General features: G+C 39.9%; 1 protein-coding gene across 5 annotated transcripts in view; it reads left to right on the top strand.

The window, feature by feature from the left end:
* CMSS1 (cms1 ribosomal small subunit homolog) overlaps nucleotides 1-15,899 on the top strand; it is a 382,394-nt gene that overhangs the window by 305,015 nt on the left and 61,480 nt on the right. Inside the window, exon 1 of one of the 5 annotated variants that reach the window (XM_045851013.1) lies at nucleotides 6,560-6,739. The exons of 3 other annotated variants lie outside the window; for them this stretch is intronic. In XM_045851013.1, the coding sequence (XP_045706969.1) occupies nucleotides 6,685-6,739 (55 nt within the window). In that variant the 5' untranslated portion in view covers nucleotides 6,560-6,684. Of the gene's footprint in view, nucleotides 1-6,559; nucleotides 6,740-12,137; nucleotides 12,257-15,899 lie in introns of those variants that run through there. One more of the 5 variants, XM_045851014.1, reaches the window with a different exon arrangement.

Here is a 15,899-nt window from a genome sequence, read left to right as displayed (position 1 = left end):
GTCCCCCTGAAGATTGGGAATGAGACAGGGATGTCTGTTTTCACCTCTTATTCAACGTAGTACTGGAAGTCCTAGCCACAGCAATCAAACAAGAGGAAGTAAAAGGCATCTAAATTGTAAAGGAAGAAGTATAACTGTCATTATTTGCAGATGACATGATACTGTGCATAGAAAACCCCAAAGATTCCACCAGGAAACTCTAGAACTAATAAATGGATTCAGCAAAGTAGCAGGATACAAACTTAATATCAGAAATCAGTTGCATTTTTATATGCCAGTTAATGAACTAACAGAAAGGGATACTGAGAAAACAATCCCATTCACAATTGCTACAAAAAGAATAAAATACCTAGGAATAAAACTAAGCAAGGATGTAAAAAAACCTGTACTTGGAAAATTATAAGACACTGAAGAAGATACCACTGAGTGGAAGCACATACTGTGTTCATGGATAGGAAGAATTAACATTAAAGTGTCCATACTACCCAAAGCAATCTATAGATTCAACACAGTTCCTATCAAAATTCCAATGATGTATTTCACAGAAACAGAACAAATATTTCAAAAATTTATATGGAACCACAAAAGACCCTGTATAGCAACAGCAATTCTGAAAAAGAAGATCAAAGTTGGAGGACTCACCCTACCTAATATCAATCTATACTATAAGGCCATAGAAATCAAAACATCATGGCACTGGCATAAAAACAGACACATAGATCAATGGAACAGAATAGAGAACCCAGAAATAACCCACACCTTTATAATCAATGAATACTCAACAGAGGAAGCAAGCATGTACAATGGGCTAAATATAGTCTACTTAATAAATAATGTTTGGAAAATTGGACAGATGCATGCAGAAAAATGAAACTAGACCACCTTCTTACACCACACACAAGAATAAATTCAAAATGGACCAAAGATGTAAATGTTAGACATGAAACCATAAAAATTGTAGAAGAAAGCATAGGCACCAGACTCTGGTACATTGCTCTTAGATATATTATAGGATATATCTCCCTAAACAAGAGAAACAAAAGAAAAAATAAACAAATGGGACTATATCAAACTAAGAAGTTTTTGCACAGCAAAGAAAACCATCAACAAAATAAAAAGACAACCCACAGGATGTGAGAACATGTTTGCCAATACATCTGATAAAGGTTAATGTCCAAAATTTATCAAGAACTTACAAATCTCAACACCGAAACAACAAACAACCCAATTGAAAAATGGGCAAAGGACCTGAATAGATACTTCTTCGAAGAGGACATACAGATGGCCAATAGACAAACGAAAAGATACTCAACATCACTAATCATCATAGAAATGCAAATTAAAACCACAGTGAGATATCATCTCACACCTGTCAGAATAGCTATCACCAATAAATCAACAAACAACAAGTGCTGGCAATTATGTGGAGAAAGGGCAACCATTTTGCACTGTTCGTGGGAATGCAGATTGGTGCAGCACCTGTGGAAAGCAGTATGGAGAGATACCTCAAAAAAATTAAGAAAGGAACTATGTTTTAACACAGCAATCCTACTTCAGGAAATATATCTGAGAGAACCCAAAACACTAATTTGAAGGAACATAAACACCCCTGTGTTCATTGTGGCATTATTTACAATTGCCAAGATATGGAAGCAGTCCCAGTATTCATCAGCAGGTGAGTGGATAAAATAACTTGGGGGACATTTACACAATGGAATTATACTTGGCCTGAGAAAAGAAAACTTTACCCTTCTTGACAGTATGGATGGACCTGGAGAACATTATGCTACGTGACATAAGTCAGTCAGAGAAAAACAAATGCCACTAAATTTCGCTCATATATGTGGAATCTAATGAACACACTGAACTAACAAGGAAAATGTGACAGACTTATAGATGGAGAGCAGATGACAGCTGGAGGTGGGAGGTGAGGAGGTGGAGGGATTGAGCAAAAAGGAAAGAACTCATGGACAACAATGTGGTGAGTTGGGGGATGTGGAGTCATAAGAGGACCAAGGTAATGGAAAAAAATACAATAAAGATTAAATCAAAAAAGTAAAGTAGACATTGGCAAACAAAAAAAAGATGGAAACCACAGTTTGATGTTGTCAGACAATCCTACATATCCATAATATACAGTGGTATCCTTGTCAGCAATATTCTAAGAATAATAAATAGGATATTATGGGCCTGAGCATAGTTATATATTATCCTAACTCTAGCCAAATGGCTTTATTTTTTATATATGTTTAACCAAAATTGCTAAACAATTATTATGATGGAAAATATCAGTGATTTCTAAAATTCAACTCCTAAAAACTTTTAATTTTATTTAAGAAACATGTCTCCATCTCCATAACATACTTTTCTTCTTTATTATAATGTTATTTTTGCATTAGCTGGGGTGATATACAATAATAATTTTCAAAATCCTGAACTACTAACTGCACCTGCTTAGGATCTAAAACTGAAATGGAAAACACAAGGCTTAACCCCATGTGCCCCCTGATCAAATGCAAAGGTTCTTAAAATAGCTTCATGTGAAGATGTTCAGAGCAGCTGAAAACCAAGATGTTGGTGTCGCTAGTCACAACCTAGTAGTTTAATACCATGGCTCAAAGGCAGCTGCCTCTCTCTCTTCGTTTCCAGGCCAGAGCAGCAGCTCGAAGAAGCACACAGAAGCAGCTTCTTCTCGGTCCACCTTGTTCTCCTCCCCTGAGTCTGTTTTCCTAGTCAAGGGATTGTCTCTAGACCCTTTTTGAAGACCTAAGACATTCATTTTAAGCCATCAAAACAAGAGAAAAGTAGCTTAACAATGACAGTAGCTTACAATGCAGCTTATTTCCAAACAATGACAGCAAACTTTAAATAAGTACTCAGTAAATTCCAGGAAAAATGCAAGGAAGAAATGAAGTCTTGTGTGTTTAATTGGCCATTGCTAGTAACGTAGTACTAACTATATGTCTGGTAGCCTATACACTGTTACCCTCAGGAGCTTAGTTGCCAGATCAGTGTACTCTCTCAAAATCTATCAAAAAGATCTTCATCCACTTAAGACTGCTCTGCTCAGCTCTGCCTTACTGATATTGCTCTTGGTTAACGATGCTTACTATTTTTCCACATAGAGAATTTTTTTTCCTGTGCTGTGTTCGCTCTTACCCATAATACACTGCTTTTCACAAGGACAAACTTATGCTTCCACCAGACACAGAATCAAAACTGGGTGGCAGTTGGTCTGATCTGATGAGACAGTGTTTTTTGTTGCCAGGACGGTGGTAGCACTTATGAGCAGTTTAAAACTCCACTTGCATTCACATCCAGGTGAAGATACTAATATACTATACGGTTTCTGCACCGCACCCCCCAAAAAGGAAAAAAGCAGGAGCTTTTATCTGTTTTATCAACAAACCTGATTTTTTAAGGGTTGGAGGAAAGAACTGAAGTGTGGAGTGCCTACCTAGAAGGGAAATGGAGGCAGGAAGAGGGTGGGGTGTGGGAAGAAGCCTGACACTCTCCTCTTGTGGCATAGTTTCCAGTGTCTGCCACCCTCATAAGTAGGTTGGAGCTGTGAGTACTGATGTTGAGAACTCAGAATTCTTCTAGTCTTTCATTTGAGAAATTACTTAATGAGACTGCATCAGAAAGAAATTAACTGGGCTAGTCCCTTAAACATATAACACGTAGTTTTTCCACCTGCTAAACAAGGAATAAGACCTGCCTTTCCTTTTGTGCAGGGTCACCATAGGCTCAGGTGAGTGACTGATACTGCGATTTATAAACAATGTTAACACTTCATAGGTATAAAAATGGCATTGTTGTTATGAGTAGTATCCCCAACCAAATACTGCCCCTCTGTCAGATGTGGCCTCCAGTGACTGACTAATTTTATCAGACAGATTAGATAGAAACATCTTAAATTTCCATCGTATTTGAACCCCATATAGCTATGAGGTTATAGCGCAAATTTTGTTCTAACGTCTTTTTTATGGACTTCCTCTCTGAGCCAATTCTAAAGGAACACCTATAGGTATGTGAGCCTTTTGTGTAGTTTAGGTCAGCAGAAATGTCAACATCCTTCAAAGAAGGCTCAGGTACTTGCACTAAAATGTATATTCAACTTGAATATTTGGTTATTTGATGTGTTACATTGTCTCCATATCTCACAGACACTAAATAACCTTCAAAAAGTAGGAAACGTAATTATGGGAGTGTCCTTCACTTTTCTTTTAATCAGAAAGGAGGGAGAAAGCACTTACATGGTCAACAATATGAACAATATATATGTTCAAAGCACTAGTAATTGGCCCCTCTGTGAAGATTCCTACACTTGGCACATAGAAACCATATTTGCCTCATGCACTGCACATAGTAGGTGCTCTCAAACATTTGCTCAATGAATAAACAAATGAGAAAACAAATTAAGCCCTTTACTACAAATATGCTTCCCTTAATTATAATGAAACAGAAAGAAGGCTATTTTGTGCTTATTGTGAATGATTATTAAATGCTGGTGGTCAGTAGTTCCTATCCTAAAGCAAATAAAAGCAAATAACATTTTTTAAATGTTTTGTAATGTGACATCTTAGAAAAGCAAGGAGCTGTTGTCACTGGTATTGAAAATTGTGCTTTAAATTAAAAGAAAGAATAATATGAACTCTATCCTGAAGGGAGAATACAAGGCCCTTTACTTTCTCCCCATTTTTCAAAACAAAGCTCTTTTAAAAAATTACATTTCTTTGTTTATAATCAATACTTTGCTTTGCCCAGAATTTTTACAGGGTATTTTTGCATTATCATATAAACCCAAACCACATTGCTCTGGAAAATGCTCATCAAGAATAGTCCTGTCTTAATTGCCCTACATATTTGTTTTAAAGAAGTGAGAATAACCTGTGACCATTATCTGCCTTTACAAATTTTCAAGAGCAAACAGCTCGTAAAGTATGCTAACTTTTAATTAAGTATAATGGGAGTTTCATAGTAGTATCAATTGATTCTGTGGAGGTGTATTTACTTGGAATATTTGTTTCTAAGGGATGATTGATCATCTCAGAGATACTGCAAGTTCAGATTCAGACCACTGCAATACAGCAAGTATCACACTGAAGTGGGTCATAATCATTTTGCTAGTGGAGGATCTTGCCTTCAGTTTAAAATTTTAAAAAACCATGGCATCTGTGAAGTGCAATAAAGCAGAGCACAATCGAACGAGGTATGCCTGTATACTGGAAAGTGTCACCACAAGAAAGGCATTTTTTGTTGCACCTAGAGGAACATTGCCTTAACTTGAGAGCGCTCTCCACTAGTACGATACTCCTTGCCCTCCTTTATACAAACCTAACACACACATAAACGTCATGAATGTATGGTGTATATACTGCATGTCTTGAAGTTCTTGAGACTTGCACAGATATTGAAAAAAAAATATATGTGATCATCTGTCACATATATTTTGAAGAGAAATAAGAATTATTATGTCGAGCATTTTAACTGACATATTTATACTCTCCGTTGATTGGGGCTCCAGTATTCAAAAGCATGCAGTCACCCTAAACATTGACAAGTACTCCCTTTGAGCAAATATAGTGAGCAGAACTTTCTCCCGTATCATTTGGCAGCAATTCAGCATCATTTCCTATTGACATTGAGATGTGATGTGCCAAGGATATCCAATCATGTTCTTTGAGGTGGTAACCCTGAAGACCTTCCAAAAACTCTACCTCAAAAATATGCTTCTGTATTCTGGCTGCAATTAATGAAATCTTAGTATCAAAGAAATATGAAGAAAAGTAAAGAAAAAAAGAATGCAATCTAGTTGCAGTTTTAAGATACTAGTTTCTTCTGTCTTTCCATGAAAAGAGAATTCTTTTCTCTAATCTAGCCTACCCAGTATAATTCTCTATTTTCATCACATCATGATGGTTTGGAAATTATATATTGATCATTCACATCAGCTTATAAAATCAAGCTGTTAACAAGGAAGATTATTTGCCTGAACCATTTTTTAAATTTTTAACCATTTGTCTTATTCTTAAGAGGATAATAATTTAAATTTTTATTTTGGTTTCCTTTCAAGCCTACCATTCTGGCAAAACTTATTGTCTGAATAGTCCTTCTATTTTGCAAACAGCTCTTACTCATATCAGTTTAAAAGTCATCATCCTCATAAGCTCTTAATTGTACCTGAGATTAATGCATCCCTTTGCATAATATCCAGAAGATCCTGCTTTTGGAGAGTGGTGGTGTCAATTTCCAGATGTCACATTGTGCAGAAATATCCCCAAAGCCCATCCTCAGCAGCAGTAGGGACACTTACCTTACTGTTCAGGCACCTTTGCTTGATCAAGCCTGGCAGTCCTCTCTTCTCATTCCCACCAAGATCCAATAGTGGAATCCAGCAACCAACACCAATGTTTTCTTCTCTTCTTTTTGGACACTCTCTCAGTTTTTGTTCTGTGAACTTCAAAGCCACAGAGGATTTGCAACCAGGGTCCACTGATAGTTCTGTAAAGGAGAGGCAGTGGGGAGCCCAGCACTGACTGGGCCCAAACACTAAATATAAGCCTCTTCACTCGCGGGGCAGCGTCCTTCATGCTCTGAAGGACAGGCGACCTTGCAGAATCTCTCACCCCACGGCTTGCCAGTCTCCACTGAAGAAAGGGTCTAACTGGACGGGGCTTCAGAATGAGGCGACCCAAAAGCCAGGAGCCATCTGTGCAGAGCAGACAAGTAGAGGCAGGTATAGGCTCTGTGAGTATGTCTGTGTGTGTGTTTGCATGCCTGTGCCCAGCAGCTGTTCTCCAGTTTAGAACACACCACTCTTTGGCAGGCAGCTCTGAAACACCCTCTTGGGTAATTTCAAATTCATGTGCACATCTTGGCCGAGAGAAGAAACTTCCCAGTCACAACCTGGGTCCCCTTCTCTGACCTGTCACTTCCCCAAATACACTGTGAACGACAAACACAGCAGTGCCAGCATCTTAGGAACAGATGCCCAGATGGACATTAAATTGCACCTCATTTTGTACCTTGCAGCCATGAACCACTGCAAGCCTTGTTTGAGATTTAAGTAGCAAGGGCATGACCTCTTCTTTGACAGTCAACCCAAGGCACTGTAGAGATTCGCTATTATTAACACAGTGTTGAACTTTAACTTGAATGCCTGCCTGTTCCATTCAGTGTCACATGAAATATGAGTACAAAGTGCTGAGCAAACTTTGAAGCAACATCCAAATGTGTGGTGACATTTATTATTATTCAAGTTTTTGTTTTATATTATTCATAAATCGCATACCTTAGATTGCTAAAAGTTGAAGAGTGTACTTTTCTCTAAGTAGTATTACTTGGTCCATTTGGAGTGAAAGGGGCAGGAATGAGGAACTTGTTCATTTTTTCAGCAAGTATGCATTGTGCCATTCCTTGGGTATCAGGTCCTCTACCAGATAAACCCACCACTGACCAGTGCTCAATTTATGCATTATCTTATTTAATCTTCACAGCATTCCTTTATATTAGTCCTTTATTGGTGATGAAATAAGGAAACTGAAGCTCAGAGTAATTAAATAACTTCCCTGGAGTCTCATGGATGATAAATATTAGACTGAGAATTCAGAATTGGATCTGAGGCATCCAAAACCCATGCTCTTTATTTTTAACTCTTAACCATTAAAATAACTTAAAACACAGAAAATATATAAAAATAACAAAGAATCCCCATATACATGTTTCTCAGGTTCTCCAGTTTTTAGCAGTTTACATTTGCTTTCTCCCTTTCTTCCATCCCTTCCCCTCCCTCACTTCTCTTGCTCTCCCACTTCCCCCACCTCCCTGTATACATATGTATGTGTGTGTGTCTGTGTGTTTATATTTCTCTGAATCAATTTATATATTTTAGGGTTACTATTCTAAAAGATAAGTACAGTCTTCTACATAGCCACAATCAAATCCAGTAAATTAACATTGATATAATATTAACCTCCAATCCATAGTTCCCATTCAACTTTTTACCAAAATAATAATAGTAATAATAATATGTTTTAATGGGAAAAATTATTTTTTCCTTTGGTCCAGGGTTATGTTACAGCTAGTTGTCATGGGTCTCCTTGAATCTTAAACAGTTCTGCAGCCTTTCCTTGTCTTTTGTGATTTGATATTTTTGAAGAGTAAAATGTTCATCAAATTTAGGGTCAAATGATGTTTCCTAATAATAAGACAGCATTTGTGCATTGTTTTGGCAGGAATACTGTAGCACAGGGGTGTCAAACTCATTTTCACCAGAGGCCACATCAGCCCCGCAGTTGCCTTCAAAGGGCCAAGCATAGAGTTCCTTGCCCCTAGTTAAGGAGCAGTTACATTTATACAGTCCTAAAATTACATTCGGTCCTTTGAAGGCAACCTCGAGGCTGATGTGGCCCCCAGTGAAAATGAGTTTGACACCCTTGCTATAGCAGCAGTGCTGCACTCTTCTTAGTTAATCATATCAGGAGACACATAAACGGAGTTGGTCCATACCAGCCCTACTTGGTTAAGGTGTATCTGCCATATTTCTCCACTGTGAAGTTAGTTTTTCCCTTCGCAATTAATATCTTTGCAAAGTATCTTTGTGGAAAGATACTTTGAGACTGTAAATATATTGCTCCCAAATAAACTGTCTACTGCAAAAAAGAGCTTTCCCTTCTCCCCTATTTATTTTTGTATTTATTTAATCAGTGTGCATGTACAGATTCCTACTTTAATCAATGGGTTATAATCAGTTAATACCATTATTTATTTTGATGCCCAAATGATCTCAGATTTGTTCAGTGGGAACCCCTTCAAGCTGTGTTCTTTTGACAAGTCCTCACATTTTCTGGGTACTTTCTTACTTTCTGGCAGAAGAAAATGTTCTATATGCATGTTGTACTTTCTCTACCAGCCTTGGAATTAGCTACATCTTCAAGAACACCTGGGTCCATTATGGAAAACAGTATATGGAAAGCAAGATCTGGGCCTCGAGTGTGCTCACTGAACTAGAACGTGCCCATTGCTTACCGACCCGCTCAACCAGAAGAACTAGGGAATAGACCCCCACATACACACATAGCCATATCTATTACTCTGCCTACCTGTATTAAATACAATGATTAATGCATCTTGAGAGCTCCAGTTCCAATCTAATACTGTGGGAGCAGTCCAGCTGTTTCCCCTTTCCACATCTGTAATTCCCTTACCCAACAGTGGTTTCTATTATCTTCAAACTCTTTATTTGTTCATTGCCCCTGTGTGCAATCCGTCTTTTCACCCTGCCAGCTACTTTCTCAGTTCTGACAGTTTTTAGCTCCATCAGCCCTAGTCCCTCAAGGAAAGGGAACAGATTCTCTAAAAGTTCATATTCCTCCTGCCTACTCATGGGCAAGCAAGCAACCAAGAAGAGAAATATGAAGAAAAAATATTCCTACTCCTTTAGCTGTCATTTTTTCATTGACTCTAAACTTCTCTTCTGTGAAGGTTTTGCACTGAAAAAAAGGTCATATCTTACTGCCATTCGGGCACTAACATTCTGTGAGTCTGTCAGTTGATGACTTGAAAATGATCCAGGAAAACCTAACCCTGTTTGCTCAACTTTCACTAACAGTTACTACTGCATGTCTGGAAAGTGTAGAAAGAGATAAATAGTACTAGTTCTTGAAAATATATGGTAAAGTTTAAACTAATTTGTCCTTTTTGTTTGTTTTGATGAATTGCAAAAAATTTTCGAAAGAAATTTGGGGTTCTTGATAGCAGAGCTAGATCACAGCACACCAGAAACCATGCTCCCTAGCATGCCTCACTTTTTCTTGGCCCAGATTCCAGATCCCATCCTTCCTACTGTCCTCTCCCCACCCCACGTGGGTTATGTCCCTCCATAGTGTTCCCAAGGCACCCAGAGTTTAACCATGCTTTGCCCTCAATCTCACTTTATTGCAATTGCCAGCGTACTTAGTGCTCCCCTGATAGACTGGGAGTTCCTGAAGTGCAGAGTGCACCCTCCGACACTGCAGCCCCAGCTCCTAGCTGACAGCCAGTGCACAATAAATGTGTATTAACTAGCGGAAGCATCACTGACCACTTTGACCAAGTGGACAAAGGAAAGAAGTGATCCTAGAATAAAGCAATTTTGGAACAGCACCTCAGTGAGCTGGAAGGTAAAGAAATAAGAAAAACACACATATTAAACCTATCCATCATTTTTAAATTCCAGGGTGTTAAACTTTTTTCCTAACAGACATTTTACCAGCAGCAAAACTGACATATTTAAATGTCACATATTATCCTCTCCTTCACGTTCTCTGCCGATGGGATTAATGACCTATACATAAAAATAAAAGGTCTAGATAATCCACAAAATAAAAAAGTATCTCCAAATAAACAAGTATGTTTAGGAAAATGCGGTATAATTAGGCATGCTGCTCTCTTCCTTTGAAACCAACATGTACACAATGCTTTGGAATTTTACATATTTTGGGGCTTCATGTTTTTCTAAAGTGAAAATGACACTAACAGTTTAACTTCAAGAAAGTGGAAGAGAGATAGAGATAGATGAGGAAAACATATTCTTGGCCTTGGAATCTTGTTTTTGCAAATAATTTGTACTCTTCAGTTTCCAGGGGCTATTTCTTCATATACTTCAAGAATGCCAAAATACCAGGTGACAGCTGCTTAAGCTCTAAGACATTCCTCAAGTGTCCTATTTTGATGTCATTATGTAATGCTTTTCTCTTGGCATGGCTATCATCACTCAATAGCTTTGTTGATATATATCATTGCATGGCTCTCTTCATTTTTAAGTCTATATTCCTTTTCCAAATGGGCATGGGTTCTCTGAAAACTAGAGAAAAAAGGAGAGAAGGAATACCACTCAAAATGGACTAATATTTTCTCCTTGGCTAGACGTTCCTTTGTGAACAGGAAAATATGAGTTAGAAGTCTTTATCCCCTCTCAGCCCTTCTTCTCTTTAAAAATGTTAGTTCATTCTTGTCTTTTCTTTTTCTTGTAAATTGCATATCTTATTAAGAGATATTATATCACCCTGGCCTGTGTGGTCCAGTTGGTTGGAGCATCACCCCGTGGACCAAAAGGTCATGGGTTCGATTACTGGTTGGGGCGTATACAAGAAGGCAACCAATCAATGTTGCTGTCTTACATTGTTGTTTCTCTCTCTCGGTCTCTCTCTCTCTCCCCCTCCTCCCTCTCTCTCTCTCGAAAAAAAAGGAAATTAAAAGATGTCCTCTGATAAGGATTTATAAGGAGAGACATTGTATCAGCAAAGAACCTATTTAATTTTTCAGCTCAAAGCTTGCCTTACTAACTGTTGTCTCTGATAGCCTAAAGGACAGATATACACATCCACAGGTACCCAATTTTTAACTCAGATATTTGCTAAGTGCCCTCAATACATCATGTGCTATGCAAGGTCTCGGTGCTGTATAGGTAAAATGTTACACCATCCTGCTCCTCAAAAACAGTCTAGTAAGACATCAAAATTCTGATTTTACTGAGCCAGTGTCATAACATATGGCTAAACATAAGTCTGCCCGAGTGTACCTGAGCTGCAGAATAGGGAAGCTTCACAGGGTGGGGGTGGGGTAGAAATATTTAAACTGGACACCTTGGGGGAGGAGTAGTGATTTCTGCCAGGGAAGGGCGAGGAGGATGTTCTGGGCAGAGGACGTGATGTAAGCACGTGGCAGGAGAGCACGTGCTGTGTTTAGCATTGGCAAGCTGCTCCTGTGCCTGGAGGTCAGGGGTGCGGTGTCCAGCTTGGAATGAGGTTAAGTGCAATCTTTATTTGCTACCAGTATGTTAAAGACCTTAGGTGCTTTGATGCTAGAAGTTGTAACTATACTCCACAGACAGTGGGAAACCACCAGGGGTGTTTTTGCAGGAAAGTATAGTCAAGGAGGTGCAGTGGGAAACACATAGCATTTGGAACCCGATGACTTTTTCTGGGATACTGGAATGTTACACCTGAAAAGAAACTCTGGGCTCATCTAATTTTAGCCTCTTGTCTTACTCTTGAAAACTGTGTGACCTGGCTTTAAATTTCACACCATTGGGTGCCCTGTACTTAACATAAGCCTTGGAGAAGCCGCTGTGTCACAGCGTCCCCAGAGTAATGGCCAAGTTTAAGCAAGGCTATCCTGTGCGCTGAAGGGGCCACTAGTGTCTCTATGCACTGTTACTGATGAAGCATGCTGGAACCTCAGAGGCCAGCTATGAGGTGCAGATGAAGAATGGGTGAGTCTGCCCCAGCATGGGGATGAGTGGTCTAGATTACAAGTGGGTATTTCAACCCTGCAGGGAGAGTGTGAGCAGGTGGCTGCAGTATTATTCCAGGTAAGTTGCCTAAACTGGGGGCAGATCCCAAGCACCAGCTAGGGAATGGGGAGCAGGTAACATGGAAAGATAAGATTGTGCAAGAAAGCTAAACCCCATCCAAATAAACTGGATGCTGAGCAACTATGGTCCTAGCAGAGAAAGTAAACACACCAAGGAGAAAGAGCAATCCTAAGGGCTGAGCAAACCAGACCACTGGAGAAAAGCTGCTGTTCCCCTGGTAGACAAGCACCCGGAGCCCTCTCCAGGCTCCAGAGAGCATCCCTAAGCAGGAAAACAATTCTAGGCCCCCTTCTGTGGTGTGGCCAGACTCCTAGAAGCCTGCCAGACTTGGTCCTTACTGACCGAAGAACCACACAGGGCACAGCCTGAAGATTGCAGATCCTTATTTTTAGCTATTGGACAAGGTTGGGGAGGCAGGGACAGGCACCCAGGGCACTTCTCAGTTTTCCCAACTCCGAGGTCTATCATCCCAGACTAGGGCTAAATGGCGGGGTGAACAAGGTGCTCCATTCAGCCCAGTTTCACACTAACTTCCCAGGAAAACATTGTGAGGTCTTCATTCTAAGTGTTCTGGTGCTTGACATTAAGGTTCTTTTGTGATTTTTCTTAAGGAACTACATAATACATACATAAGAGCAATTCTGCTTTCAACCACAAATGAAATGAGAAAGGGCTAATCCCCCCTATTCAAAGTGCATTATATGCCAGACCTGGTGGTTTCAGGCAATCCCTTTGAAACTTTCTAATTGTAGCCATAAGTTAGGTCTCCATTCTCTCAGCCTCTCAAGTTCAGGCAGGGTGGTCCTGGTTAAATGAATACATGAAAAACTTCCAACGGAATTCGAAGCTTTACTTTTAGTAACAATATTTATGGTGGTAAAGACATAAAATAAAATAAAAAGATGTCCCTCTTATATTGTTTCTTTTTAATTTATTATTTTCAATTTAATTCACATCTCTCATCCATTTAACGATGGTTTACTACAACTCTGCTGTGCTGGGGCACTGTCCCGCACACTAGGGATACGGTGTTAAAAAGCGGATGTTATTGGTTCCAGCTGTCTTAGAGTTTTAAAGTCTATGGGATGAATCAAATAAAAACAAGTTAACAAATAAGTCAGATAATTACAATTTGTAACAGCACCAGGAGAAGAAAGTAAAAGAAAATCATGGCCTGCTTTTGATGACAGAGGAGACCTGAGTAGTGTGAAGGAGCGAGACCGGGAGCAGTCCAGGTGTGGGAACAGTAAGCAAAAGGGCTCTGAGGTAAGAAAGGAGTTCTAGGAACCCCAGGAGGTCAGTGTGGCTTGGGGTGTAGTGGGGCAAGTAGGAGAACCCAGGGAGGCCAAGGGGTCAATAGAAGCCCAGTCAGGGCAGGCCCTTGTGGTTTGTGGTAGGGAATATGGGTGTTATTCCAAGTATAAAATCAAACTACTGTGGAGTTTTAACCTGGAAGGTTACATAATCCTATTTACATTCAAAAAAGATCTTTCTGGCTCCTGTGGAGAATGGCAAGGGTCAGAGCGGTTGCTGGGGGATCCAACACTGCGGGAGTGACGAACTACCGGGTCTCACTCTAGGCTTTTCCTGAGGTTGGTGACGTGAGAGTTCTTGGGCCCTAGGAAACCAGTCGTCAATTTTTCTTTGCACTGCTTTTCCTCTAAATGCCCAAACCACTTCTCTCTTTGATAGACACTAGAAGAAACGATTCCAGAGGCACTGTCTTCAGGTCAGCCAGGTAGGGTGCTGGCCCCGACACTTTTCAGAGGAATCTTATGTGTCATTTTCACTTTGCAAGTCAGTTATATTCATGCCAACTTCTTACCATCCTTCAACTTTGCTCCTGGTACACAGAAAGTATTCAGTGCATGTTTGTTAAGTTGGTTTGGACTTGGATTCCCAGTGGTGTGAGTAGAGAGGGAGACTTAGAAAGGCTAATGGGATCTTTACATCTGCTCTGGAGATTGTATGTGTGAGTGGGTTGCCATCACTCTTAAAAGAGTTAGTATTTTCAGTCTATGGTGGATGCAGTTCAGGGGTGAATAAAATGATTCTGCTAGAATAAAAGGTGCAATGTACATTCAAAAAAGCTTTTAAAGAGCATCTGGTTAGAGTTTAATGTGGCTGAAAACATCTCTATTTTTTTCATGTTTCAATTACGCAAATATGGCTAAAGTGTGCTTTGGAGATTTTCCAAAATAAAAACACTTGAGGTGAGAGAAATTTCAGCCCCAACAATAACTTGAAAATTGGAAGTTGGAATAGTAACTGTTTTTTCAACTGTCTTAACTCTGTCACTGACACTATGATGATTTGATTGCATGTGACAAGTCCGGTTTCTGGCCACTGAACTGCACACTTCAGCTATAGGCATCAGTCTTTCCCTTCTTTTCTTTAACCATGTGTCAATTTGGGGGCAGAAACAAGAAGGATGGGAGAAAGCTAGAGGTTGTGGAACCTTCCCATTAGCCCCCAGGTCAAAGCTGGTGACCCTGACCTTCTCAGCAGCCTGTGATTCAGAGCCTATGGGCAAACCAGTTACGGGGTCGCTCTCTTCCCTTCCTCACAGTCCTCACCATCCCCCTTGTTATTCATGTGTCATTACCTTCCTTGAACTTCAAGGATATCCCAGAAGGTGAATTACTTCCCCAAATGGCATAGGGCCGCCTGGGAGCTATGTGGTAAGGGAAGAGCCAGCACTTGTCAGTGAGGTCATGGACATGAAGCTCTCGGTGCAGTCCCTGGCACAGAGCAGTCACTTAATGTATGGTGACAGCAGCTGCCACCGCCATTTTTATTATTGATGAGTGGTTTATAAATTGATAACAGTGTACATGAGTAGTCTCACGTTGTTAGAGACCAGCTTTCAGACCCACTGTTTCAACTGTTTCTCATGCCCACCAACCCCTTGGGCATTCTTTAAGTAAGGGAGCTATTGTCCTTATTTATTCCTTATATTTTAGAGTCATTCCTGTTCATGGTACTCTTGTGATTCCAACATCTCCATCTGGAAATTGGCATTTCTTCTCTTCTACTCTGAATGTCTTCGTTGGGGAAAGATAAGGCTTCAGAGATTCAAAGGTACATACCTGTACCATTCTAGCCACACTGTTCATGCCCTGGCTTCCTCCTCTTTCTTACACAGTGGGTTGTTTTGTTACCATTTCACCTCCGGGCTTCTCATGATGGAACATAACTCCATTAATTTCTTCAGTCATCTTTTGCACTTTGCTAAAGAGCTCTGAGATCTCATTTTGCTAGAAAAGGAGGAGCATGATACATCTGATCCCCCACTTAAAGAGGCAGGAAGTCATTTCACTTATGGGCCTGGGAAACATATCTATTTATAAAAGAAAGCTATTTCTCTGACTGTTTGTTGTCTTCTATCTGCCCCCGAGCCCACCCTTGGAAATCCTGGCTGGGCATCTTTCTCAGTGAAATAAATATTGTAATGGGTCAAGTAATTAGCAAGCAGAATGATGTTTAGGCTGTAACCTGACTCTAATTGCTGACCTCAGAAAATTAATTTCATATGACATAG

The sequence above is a fragment of the Phyllostomus hastatus genome, unplaced genomic scaffold (genome assembly GCF_019186645.2).
Source record: "Phyllostomus hastatus isolate PE091 unplaced genomic scaffold, TTU_PhHast_1.1 phas_contig_86, whole genome shotgun sequence".
Taxonomy (NCBI): Eukaryota; Metazoa; Chordata; class Mammalia; order Chiroptera; family Phyllostomidae; genus Phyllostomus; species Phyllostomus hastatus.
Note: the sequence above shows the minus strand (reverse complement) of the source record. Positions and strands in the feature narration are given on the sequence as shown.